The following is a 12,424-nucleotide window of genomic DNA, read 5'->3' on the forward strand; positions in this document are numbered from 1 at the left end:
TACCCTCAGTTCATTCAGACTTCTGAGGGAACAAAGTAAGTGCAGCCGGATAAAGCCTAAAGCACAAGAGTTACTCTTCTGTATACAAAAAGCTTTTATTTATTTGAATCACAAATAGACTTGTACCAGTGAAAGAGGAATTTGATAAAGAATGGCAAGAATAAGGCTGAAAGAAAAGCCTGAATGTCACTATTAGATGTTTTATGTACAAAGATTATCTTCTGATAAAATATACCTACAAAAAGCACCTTTTTCAATTATGTGCCACACTAAATGCTCTCAAAAATAAACTGAATACGGAAAGAATTTGTGAACCGGTTCTGTGGCACGAATGCTGAAAATCTATATTTACTCATGCTGTGAATGAGGAGTGTGAGTCACATTGTGATGCTGCATGGTGCTCTGGAAGTCAGATGTGGAAACTTACTGTCTAAATAAAGCGAATAAGTGAGAAATGTTAATGAATGAGCATTTGGCAGGAAGAATTCGCCACTTTAGAGGACAAAATAAATATAGGCTATCTCTATATCAGGACATTCACTGCCTAATATGTCTAGTGTTGTATAATTTGCTATATGGCAACAAACATCACATAACACCTTACCAAAATAGGCTATTTTTTTTTCAACTTATAAATAACTTCTTTTCACACAGGCCTAGCTTTATCCTAATGCAGTTTGTACAGAGAAATCCAGCAGCTGACTTAAACTGTAGCAATGGCTATTGTGTATGGACAAAATAAAGAATAACTAGTGCTTTAAGACCTCACGAAAATAAATGATTCAAAGTCTTTCAGTAGTTTTTAAGGATTTAAGTACCTTACCTTAAGTAACGCTAATCTGATGTTTCAACTATCGATGGTTGTCGCGCAACCCAAGTTGTCTTTTGCGGCCCTTTACACAGTGATTTAACAGTTAACCATCTTTAAAACTTTAACTCAAACATTTAAAACAAAATACTAATGGTTTTTTTTTTCTGAGATATATGTGTCATGTGTAAACCTATAATAAGATGATGTACATTTAGTCGACGTAAGGAAAGCGCTTAAAAGGCGAGCTGTTGCTATGGTTACCAACTTCAGCAACTTCTGCTATTATTAGCATCCATGACTAGCTTGTAATTAAACTTCGTGGTTAAATAAACAAAAACGTGTATATACATAATAAGGTATTTATAAATATCAAAGCATGTATTAAGACCCCATCAACTTTGACGAACTGCCCATAATTCGCACTCTTGACTGGTTACAGTGTTGCTATAATGCCATTCTACTGGTCTATCTTATCAGCATAAATTATAAACATTACTTGAATTGAAATTCCTCAAATTTCACTGTCCACCAAAGCATAAAGCATGTTACAAGGCAGTTAAGAAGTCACTGTGTCATCGATGTAAAATCCTCTTGGCGACACAAATAGCATCATACACATTACGTTACCAAGAAAGACTAAAAACTCTCAATCACTAGACTACATTCGACTGACGCACTCAGCAGAGATTCATCTGAAAACATTTTTTCTAGAATATATATTCGGAAGGTATAAAGCATAACATTTAGGACTATATAAGGAAGAAATAAAACATACATGCAGAAAAACGAGTCTTAATCACGCGATTCTCACATCAAATTACTAGAATAACTTTAAACAGCATGTTTCCGCTACTAAACCTAACAATTCCTATATGTATTGACTTGCCATTTGATTAAAAACTATCGAGTTCCATACTGTAATATCTGAAACAACACTTTTAGTCTATATATGCTACATGTGTACTCACTTTGAACCGGTGTGCGTCAGTTCCACTTGGCATCAACAGTCTCGCGCCGTGGATCTGCGTCTCGATCCGTAACGACCCGCCCACCGCGCGCTATTCTGAGGAGTGTTTACGTCAGAGGCATGGATCGGAATTTAACTCAGACTCCAATTGGCCAGCGCTTGTCCCAGGTACAGGTGTCATCCCTTTGCTGAAACAGCTGACATCACCAGCAACCAGCAAAGATACTTCGGTGTGATGGACAAGCGGGCCATGCTAAACTTGATGTATTATTATTAGCAACAAGAGGAGGGCCATAGTAGAGATTTACAAATTATTATCTTTTGAAGGCTTTAGCTCCACAATCCGGCCACATATAATATAAGACTGAATGAAGATATATATATATAAGATATATATATATATACATATATATATATATATATATATATATCAAGTTATATAAAGTTATAAACAGGGCCCTGTGCTTTGAGGGCCCCGCATCAGCTACGAACAGCCCTATAATTTACATTTACATTTGTGCATTTGGCAGACGCTTTTATCCAAAGCGACTTATAGTACATTCAGGCTATACATTTTTTTACCATGTGTATTCCCTGGGAATCGAACCCACAACCGTTTACGCTGCTAACGCAATGGAAAGGAACATATAGGTATATATATATATATTTCATTATTTCATTATTTCTATGTATTTCATTTTATTTCATTATTAATATCATATCATCTGCAAGTATACTGTTTTTACAAATATGTTTAATATCGAAGTACACTACAAGTGCACATTAAATGCAAATAAGCACACTTCTTTTTCACAAAGTTATATATATGCAGGTACATTTAGTGCCCAAAGTCATTATTTTTTTCTACTTTTCCCCCCCAGATAGTTATTTTTAATTATTTTAATAATTTGTCATTGTCATGGATCACAGGATGTTAGGCCATATATAAGGTGTCTTATATAGCTGGAAATCATGATTCCTTGTTGTCTGAATTAGTGTCAATTCTGTTACTGTCAAACTGTTAAGAGTAACAGTGTTGACAGCACGTAACAGATTTGACAGTCATACACAGAGAAACACACACACAAACATAACTGTCAATTCTGTTACATATTGTCAACAATAACAGGGTTCATTTTACGCACTTTTAGACCAAAAACAAGTGTGAGGAAAAGTAAAGCCTGGCCTTCTTAATTTTATTTGCCATCTCAAACATTTTGACACTGATGAGCGGTGAGGCTGACTAAAAATATAACTTTCAACTTTTTGTCATCGTAATGACAACAGCATTGGGTAATGAAATGCAGCTGAGCATCATCAAAATTATTACAAATTTGGGGGTACTTTTTGGCCATATGTACCTGTAATTTTGCGGTATTACAATTAGTGCTGTCAAACAATTAATCACAATTAATCACATCCAAAATAAAAGTTTTTGGTGTGTGTACTGTGTATATTTAATATATGTATATAAATACATACACATGCATGTATATATTTAAGAAAAATATTAAAAAATATTAAATATACACATATATATATATAAATTATATGAATATTAATATAGACACGTAACTACATGTAAATATTTTCAAAATATATACTGTATGTGTGTATTTATATATACATAATAAATATACACAATAAACATATATTATGTAAACAAAAACATTTGTTTTGAATGCGATTAATCGCGATTAATCATTTGACAGCACTAATTATGATATTATAATTGCCCCCTTCAGAGTCTATGGTGGTTACAGCCCTGCTTCCTACAGTGAAACTACTGGCAAAATAAGCACAGAAAATCCTGGATGTGATTTGTGTATGTGTTGTGTTTTATGATTGGTACGATGAGCTAAAAGCACACGCGGTGCTTCTAGTACGCTGGCACGCGAGCGTTTAACTCCACTGCTCTATCTCAGGGATGGTAGAGAGCATGACCTCGCTTAAACAGGATTAGCTATAAATAGTGCTGCCTATCCGCTCGGCTACAGCGCGGCAGGCTCTCGCGACGCGGGCTCCATCGCTAAACCCACTTCTCCAGAGTTGATTGAGCATCCGCCCATACCTCCAATTTGCTACCTTAACCGTTGTGAAGAAGAAGAGTGCTTATTTGTATTTAATGTGCACTTGTAGTGTACTTCAAATTTGAAAAGTATATTTGTAAAAACTGTACTTGCAGATAATATATTAATAATGAAAAAAAAGGCCACTTAAAGGGACAGTCAACCCAAAAAAGAAAATTTTGACCCACGACAGACCTCTTCTAAAACTTGGATTACTACACATTCCTGTTTTGTATTAAACCCCAAGATATCTACACTATGAGAGCAGATTTGTAGATTTTTCCATAATGGTTCAAATTTGGAACAGCTGATCTGAGACTACTTCCTATCTTTATCCTAATTCCAGTTCGTCATTCCGAACCAGTCGTTCCCTTCCCCCAGCCATGCCTCTGGAAAGTTAGAGATCAAGCCAAATGTCTTTGCTGATCCTGCCCTGCCATATCACCTCAGCACGGCAATGACGCCTGATGATGTCAAACCCTGCCCACACGTGGAGTCGATCGTGTGCCCGTGTGGCCGGCCATATACAACGTAAAATGATGCTAAACGCATAAGGCATGATTGCTTTAACATTGACGACCATTCACGTGCACAAATGCTCGCTGTCATAGGATTACATTGGAGAAACACACTTCAGTACACACACACACACACAGCAGGATTACCAACACAGTTCCACACAGACATAGCAAGATTACAGAGACACATACACCCCCCTCTTCTTCCCCAACACAGGATACAGACTGCTGGATTAGAGAGGCACAGATTCACATAGAGGGAAATTACAAATACAGTGCATGTCAAAAACTCTCTGTTCAGGATGAAAACACAAGCATGCACTAATAAGATCTTAATTATATAGCTAAACATGCTGAATACACATCTGTATCTGATCCAGATGTTGATTTTAGGTACAAAATGGCCCTTTTGGTTGCCCTTTTGGTTGCTTGAGTGACAGATGCAATGTGAGACAGCAAATGTGATTCTGAAAGACAAGGTTTAATTGGCACCGATGGATCGATGCAGCCTCTGTTGGACTGCTCTCATTTAGATACCGAATAGCATCAATGCATGAACAGAAAGGAGAAGACACACACACACACACACACACACACACACACACACACACACACACACACCATCAACATTACCGCTTCATGTGCACACACACACGCGCACGGACAAACACACCGTCACAGGATAACCTCACTAATCTTCTCTCAATGGTTTAAAGCAGCTGAAGAAGCTTTATAATTTAAGAGGAAAACAGCAACAGTGCTTTTAAGGACATATGCACAGAGATTAGCCCCCTTGCTCCACACTGGACAACAAAGCACACCCTTTCGCATGACTGAACTGATGATGCAAAATGCATTTGGATATCAATATGATAAAGCAGAGTGGCTGATAGACCGATGTAACAGAGTTGTTCTGTGTGAAGGTCCATTTGTGGAAAAAAGGAGACGATTGCATTTGCTCTATACATATGTCCATACAGTCATTGCTCAAATGAAATAAAATTCTGTCATAATATTCAACCTCATGTCGTTTGAAAATTGTGTGAATTTTTTTTTTTTCTAAACTTAATGAAAATTCTGTCAACATTTACTCATCCTAAACTTGTTCCAAACCTGTACGACTTTCTTTCTTCTGTCAAACGGACCTGAATCAGTTTTAACTAGTATTGAAAAATAGATACAATTGACTGAAACAGATACAGTCAACTGTAAGTCATACAGGTTTGGAACGACATGAGGTTGAATAAATGTAATTTATTTTTATTTTTTGTTGAACTATCCTTTTAAGATGAATTAATATATGCTGATGTGTATGTTCATGGTTTATGTCATCTTGTTCGGCCATTTTTGGAAGGCTGTTTTCAAAAATAATGGCATTCTGTTTGTGCCGAAACCACAATATGTTTGTTTTTAAAAGTTTATGACAAAGCACACAGATGGAACATGTACTATAGATTTATTGAAGTTTATAGAACAGAAAGATGTTTGTAGATGTTTTTAAAAGTTTTAGGAAACTCATTATTGTAAAAAAAAAAAAAAAAAATTCTATTTGTTTGTCTGCACTGCAACACTGCACAAAAGGAAAAAAAACCCTTCCACTTTCAGTACCACAACTGAGGTGAGACCCTTGAGCAAAGCGCAGAACCCACAACTGCTCCTCTTTTTTTCTGACACAGAGGCCATACTTCCTCCAAACTTTCCAGCTTTTTAAAATGCATCTGACAGTTTTATGCAATAACTGCTTGCCAGACTTGGGCTCCGTTTCCAAAAAGCATCGTAAGCTTAAGTAAATCTCACAAAATCTCACAATGCTTTTGAGAAACGCAGCCCTGAACATTAACTGTGGGGGCACCTCTCCATCCAATTAGTTGATGAATCGTATGTTGACACTTCATCCTGACAGGACTTGTTGACTGTTTCTTCATTAGGGAAGGAGCCCCCCTCTATTATTAATAGTTTTAGCAGAGGCTTTGTAAAGGTCAAGTGCATTAGTTGTGATTTCAAACATCTTTCAAAGATCTGGGTAGGACAAAAAAGCAGCTGTTTATTTGCATCTAAGAGTATTGTATTAATATGATGAATAGGCTATATAGGCCTTAGTAAATCAAGTAGTCACGAAACTGCCTCTGAGTTGTGACAAGTATGTCTTCATTGGGCATATTCTTTTCATACACCAAAATATCCATATAACTAAACACAACCTAATACCTCTTCTAATATAGTTACACTATGTTTGTCGGCTTAGACTTCTATTTTCTCATCGTTACCGATGGGTGGAAAATGTTGGTTTGTTTCAATATTTGCTTCAATGATTTTCAATAAAACAAAAGTTGTCTTCCTCCAGGTGGCGCAGTGCTACTTAGTGTATTCAAAATTTCAGGACGTTTTAATTGGATACATTTGTACACTAAAAATAACTGTTTAAATCTCTTAACTTGTTAACACTTAGATGGAAAACGAAGCCGCGATCTCGCTTATAAACGATTTTTAAAAATCCTCATCTAGTAATCACAAACGACTCTGATTGTTCAATTCTGATAAGCGCTGAGAAAAGTAACATCTGTCACGTGATCACTTTGTCTCGCGGAGACTGTTATTTTTCTCAGCGCTGTTTCGGGATAGACCAATTACAGTTGTTTTTGAATACTATGATTCTTTAATCTAGATCTGGAAAATAATTCAAAAATAATAACGATACTCAGCGATTTTAATAAAGCTAAAACTTATTATTGTACTTATTAGAGACACCCATCGGTCTAATAAGCCACGCCCCAATTTAATGCTAATTACCCTTCTTTGGTTTGGTCTTTCAGCCTAGTCAGTAGCCATAAAAAATATCTCGTAAATGCGTTTGAGTTTAATATTCCAATCACACTTAATAATTCTGTGTAAGTCAAACCAAATTTGTATTTCAAGAAATATGCATTTTAAGGACGCACTCCTTCAAAATAAGGGGCATGCACTTAGTAGGCAGCCTATCCAGGCTGTTCTCGTACGGCGCCATTTTTTTCCAGGGAGGGTATGATAACAGAATCACACTGCCATCGTGCACTATTAAGGGCCCTAGAAATCTGTTTTCCGAAGTGATATAAAAATATGGATTCGGCGTCGACCAGCTCTAAACACATTTATAAAAGTAAGTCGTTCGTTTTTGCGCGAAACTAATTAGTAATGTGTGCATTAAGCTAACTAACTGGGCTGTGTTATGTGCACTAGTGTCTACTGAGGATATCACAAAACTGATACAGCTGCGGTCGAGCAACTCAGCGCTTTTTGACGGGAGGAAAAATTCGTCTAAAACAGCCTGGAGGTGAGATGTGTAATCTTAAAATTTGCATTGATTTCTCACAACCTGTGTTCAGATTCAAAGTTATCATTTTGCTTATTTTATTTTATTTTTATTTTTTTTTTGCAGTGCAATACTCAGAGAAATGGGGCTTGAGGAAAAGATGACAACTGAGCAGATTGCCAAAAAGTGGGAAAACCTGAAGGCAAGATATAAGGTTGGTCTCACTTGTAGTTGTGTTTTTTAAAATGCCAACTTTCACAGAACACATTCAACAATTTAATGCATTTTACACTTTCAAGATGCAAAATATCCTCCAGCCGGTGTGGAGAAGAACCCCACCTGTTGGAAATGGTTTAATCTCATGGACGATGCTCTGGGTGAAGAGTTCGATGAAAAGATCAGCCAGCAAGTGATCACATCAGAAGCTAACAGTGATAATGCACCTCATCCTAGTAAGAGGCTACGCCAGATTAAAGTCGGAGGGGAAATACTGGAATTCCTGGAAGAGGAAGGAGCTTCGGTGAATGTGCCGCCAGCCTCCAGACTGGATCTGGTTAAGCGGGGAAGACCAAAAGGCAAGCAGACGACACAAAGTCACTCGTTGGACATCATGAGAACCAAACTTCAAAGAGAAAGACAGCTTCTAGAAAAGGAGCTCGGAGGCCTGGACAGAGAAAAAGCCCTTCTAGAGCGGGAAAGGGCCCTTGCTGATCGGGAAAGAGCGGTGCTTCAGCGGGACAGAGCACAGGTAGAGAAGGACAAAGCTGCGGTTAACAGAGACAAGGCGTCTTTGGAACAGGACAGAGCCCGACTGCAGAAAGACAGAGAAGCTTTGGCGAGGGACAGAGTGGCCCTTGAAAGAGACCGAAGGTCGGCGCATATCACGAATCACGTGAAAAGCATTTCTGGATGCAACAGGCTGGACTGTCCACATGAAAAGAACAGAGAAAGATTAATATTCTTACTAGAAAGGGGTGATCGAAAAAATCTGAAGTAGGTCTGAGAAGAGGGCAAACCTCAGGGAAAAAAACATACTGCAGTGAGTTAATGGGATTGTCTGAACAATCCTTGGGTTGTTGTCTGAAGATATATTTAAATGGTAAAATTTAGCTTATATTAAAATTATCAAACTTTTTTTTTTTTTGGTGGTATTTTTCAATCCAAAATTGAATGCATTTGTCAAATGCACACAGTCTATAAGGGACTCCACGTACATTAAGAGAGTGCACAAGGGCCCCTAAACTAAGATATTTTTGAGATTTGTTTACTGATTTGTAAATGTTGAAAGAAACATGGAATGTGATGCTTTATTACGGAAATGATGTACAATAATAGTGTCTGTAAGTAAAGTGTACCATTTGTGCCGCACAATAAATCTCAAAACAAGATTCATGGTCCACCTTTCTGTCATTCAGAATCAGAAAATTCAACTTTGCTGAAAAGTAAAATTCTGTTTAATGACAACTTACCCCATATTGAGTCACAGAGGGTAATGTGTGTTCAACAAACAGTATCTCCCAGTCATTCATTTTGCTTCTTTTTGTAGTCAAGACTTTATGGTTTATATCTATACATGTTTTAGCTTTGTGGTTAAACAAATAAACCCACACTGAAAAATATACACCAGAGAAACTTCACTTTTGTTTACAAAACAAATAAAATAATGTATATTATTAACATATATTTGTACAGTGTATAATAAATACACTAATGTTAAATGGTGTTGCAAAGAATGTTTCAGCTTTATTTCAAAATACTCTTGTTTGTTTTAGATGACAATAATATTTTTATGTGCTGCTGTGGATTAGAGGTTTTTCATTTAATGTTTGTGTTAAGTATTTTTAATGACTCGATTTCTTATAGAACTTGTAGATATAATCTATAACTAAAGATGAAAATGAATTGATGCTTATTTTAGTGAGATCGTTTTTATGCAGTATACCTGTATGAAAACCTGAGAGTTGTTTTTCTCCTGACAGCTAGAGGGCAATGATCTAATATCACTGGTCCGTCTGTTAAAAACTGGAAAAGCTGTGAAGAAGTGCTGTCCGCAATAGAGATGCAAACGGTTGTTGAAGAAGTGAAAGATAACAATAATATTCATGGTATTACTGTATGTCACATAAGAGGAGTTTGGCCGCCTCTCTCCCTGTAAGAAATGGCGCAACCATCTCAACAGTGTGAGTGTCATTGTGTACAGCTGCACTGTGTGCACGCATGCAAAACTTTCGCACATTACCTTAACTCTCTTTTATGAGTTAGCTGCTAATTCACGGTGGATTTAAAACCGGGTTAATGCACTTGGTATGTGCAGCTGCTTTCGGTTAAAAAATACGGATTTATTACTATTATTCCAGACTGACAGTTGTCAGTGTTTATGGTGTGGCTTGAATGGGCGGTTTGTTTTGCATGTATAAAATCACGTTACAGCAGCACCAGAGCTACAGTGAACTCACGCCGCACTGTCCGTCTGCACCGCTGTTCTGTTTCAGGGTCTCACAAGGACACTGAGGCGCTGATCAGGTGGCGCATGGCCCACGGCTATTTATTCTCAGGCTGGAGGAACACATGCAGAAATGGCTGGGAGTATGTACTCATTGTGATTCATATGGAATATGTGATTCATTTTACATCTGCAGTACATGTCGTGCATGCGTATCCAATTGTTTTACTCATAATGAAGGGGGTTTTCAATCAGGGACCCCCATTTATGCTACCCCTTTTCTAATATACAATGACAGATTCATATATGATAATCCATTTTTATACTATGTAAATTATCAATAAAATGTTGGTATCTAATTATATTATTATTTTAATTATTGGCTTTATAATTTATTAGTATATTTTATCCATTTATATATGTTTGTTTATAATATTTTATAATAATGTATAAAATGTAATATTTAAAAATTTAATTTTTGGTTACTGTTTAGTTATATTTAGATCAATTTAATTCTGTATTTTATACCCACTTAAAAACTGTTATTAATAAATAAAAAGTATTATTAAATAAAATAAATTGGGTTGATATATAGATACATACACACATATATATATATATATATATATATATATATATATAAATAATATACACACATATTTTTATTTTTATTTTTTTTACACTAAATAAGTTTTACAAAGCAGATGTTCACTACAGCATCCAACAAGTAAAGGTTGCAATGGCAAGGAGAAACTCATTTAGAAATAAGCAGCCAGATAATTGTACAATGAATTCATGATTTCCAAGTAGTTTTTTTTAGAAATTAATGTTTTTAAAACTGAATTCCATAATAATAATATAAAAATATACACATAAAAATTATAAACTTAATAATATAAAATAAATATGAAAACATGTAATTAATATATTAAGGAAACACATAATGACAGTTTTGTAAAATAAATAAATTTCAGATTTTCACTGACATGGGTGTCAACCAAACTCTATGTAGCCCCCCTAGGGGTCATACATTTTAAACCCAAGGATTTTCTTTTTTATGAGCAGTTTTCGAAGAGAAAGTCACAAAGTGTGTGTGTGTGTGTGGTGTGGTTTGTAGGCTATTCATACAAGAGACAAAATCCAACCTGGATGGAAATATTACTTCTCAAAGAGCAAAACGAAAGTGGGAGAATTTAAAATGCAAATACAAGGTAAGATGGACACATAGAATCTGTCTTTAGATTTAGTTATAATTATTTACTTGTTTAGCTGCACACCATGCTTTATGTTCTTCAGAAAATATAAAAATCTTCTTTGAAAATAAACATGTATACATGCAATTCTCCTGATGTAGTTTTCTCTACCTTTCACTCCTAGGTTTTAAAAGCTCTCGCGAAGGACGTTGAAACAGTTAAACCAGAATCCTGGCGGTGGTTCAGACTCATGGAGAAGGCCATAGATGGCGATCCCACTGACGCCGACCCTCCTAAACCGACCTTACTGACCAACCTGGCCGATGAGTCCGAATGTGCAGCCCAGCCCAGCAAGAAGATGTATCAAGTAGAAATGGGGAGTGATATTCTGGAATTACTGACACAATCAGTAATCGAGGTCAATACTCAAACGACGGTAGCTGATGGAGGACCCTCATCAGAAACAGCAGGAAGCGTGAGAGGGAGACCCATGGAAAAAAGCCCTCCAGAGACTCAAGATGAGCTGCACTTCGAAAGAGCCAAACTCAAACGAGAGCGACAGCTGCTGGAGAAGGAGCACGCAGACCTGGACCGAGAGCGAGTGCTGCTGGAGCGCGAGAAGGCCGTCGCAGAGAGAGAAAACAGCGTTGGAGAGAGACAGAGCGCAGCTGGAAAAGGACCCACCGGAAGCAGCGATTGACCGGGAAAGAGCCTCGCTGGAACAGGACAGAGCAAGACTGGAGCGGGACAGAGCGGCCCTTGAAAGAGACAGAGAGACTTTCACCGCCATGGCTCTTGGGACAGACGGCACAGGACACACTGAACCACACTCCCCATATGCCGAAGACAGAAAAAGATTAATATTTTTGTTCGAAAAACTAATCGAGAGATTTTGAAATCACTGAAAACTGTCAGTGTTGCTTGTTATTTAAAATAATAACGTACTTAAATGAACGTGTTTCAAGGTTAAGTTGCCCCTCTCAAGACACAGTTCTGAGGAGAGGAAATGTGTTCAGAGCTGTAGAGTTCATTGTAGTTCAGTACAATACATAATGGATAATTCATGTTAAATTTATTCCCCCTTATTTTCAGGTCCTTTGATGCATTCAGATTAAAGTTATTGTTTCAGTCTTT

The 12,424-nt window shown here is 36.8% G+C and overlaps 1 protein-coding gene and 1 pseudogene across 1 annotated transcript; both read left to right on the plus strand.

Moving 5' to 3' along the window:
• The first annotated feature begins 7,461 nt into the window (after window positions 1–7,461).
• LOC109076554 lies at window positions 7,462–9,158 on the plus strand. The gene is made up of 4 exons (XM_042753027.1): window positions 7,462–7,501; window positions 7,582–7,675; window positions 7,781–7,869; window positions 7,954–9,158. Exons 1-4 carry the CDS (start codon window positions 7,462–7,464, stop codon window positions 8,649–8,651), a joined length of 921 nt encoding a protein of 306 aa, XP_042608961.1. The 3' UTR covers window positions 8,652–9,158.
• A 496-nt stretch (window positions 9,159–9,654) lies between these two features.
• Window positions 9,655–12,424, plus strand: LOC109057681 (annotated as a pseudogene).

This window comes from Cyprinus carpio, chromosome B25 (assembly GCF_018340385.1).
Source record: "Cyprinus carpio isolate SPL01 chromosome B25, ASM1834038v1, whole genome shotgun sequence".
In the NCBI taxonomy this organism is placed as follows: Eukaryota; Metazoa; Chordata; class Actinopteri; order Cypriniformes; family Cyprinidae; genus Cyprinus; species Cyprinus carpio.

Bases quoted from the DNA above. Each gene is read 5' to 3' on its own strand.
- LOC109076554 (XM_042753027.1), top strand. From the start codon at position 7,462: ATGGATTCGGCGTCGACCAGCTCTAAACACATTTATAAAA. The intron at 7,676-7,780 runs GTGAGATGTGTA...TTTTTTTTGCAG, and splicing joins TCGTCTAAAACAGCCTGGAG to TGCAATACTCAGAGAAATGG. The intron at 7,870-7,953 runs TTGGTCTCACTT...TACACTTTCAAG, and splicing joins CCTGAAGGCAAGATATAAGG to ATGCAAAATATCCTCCAGCC.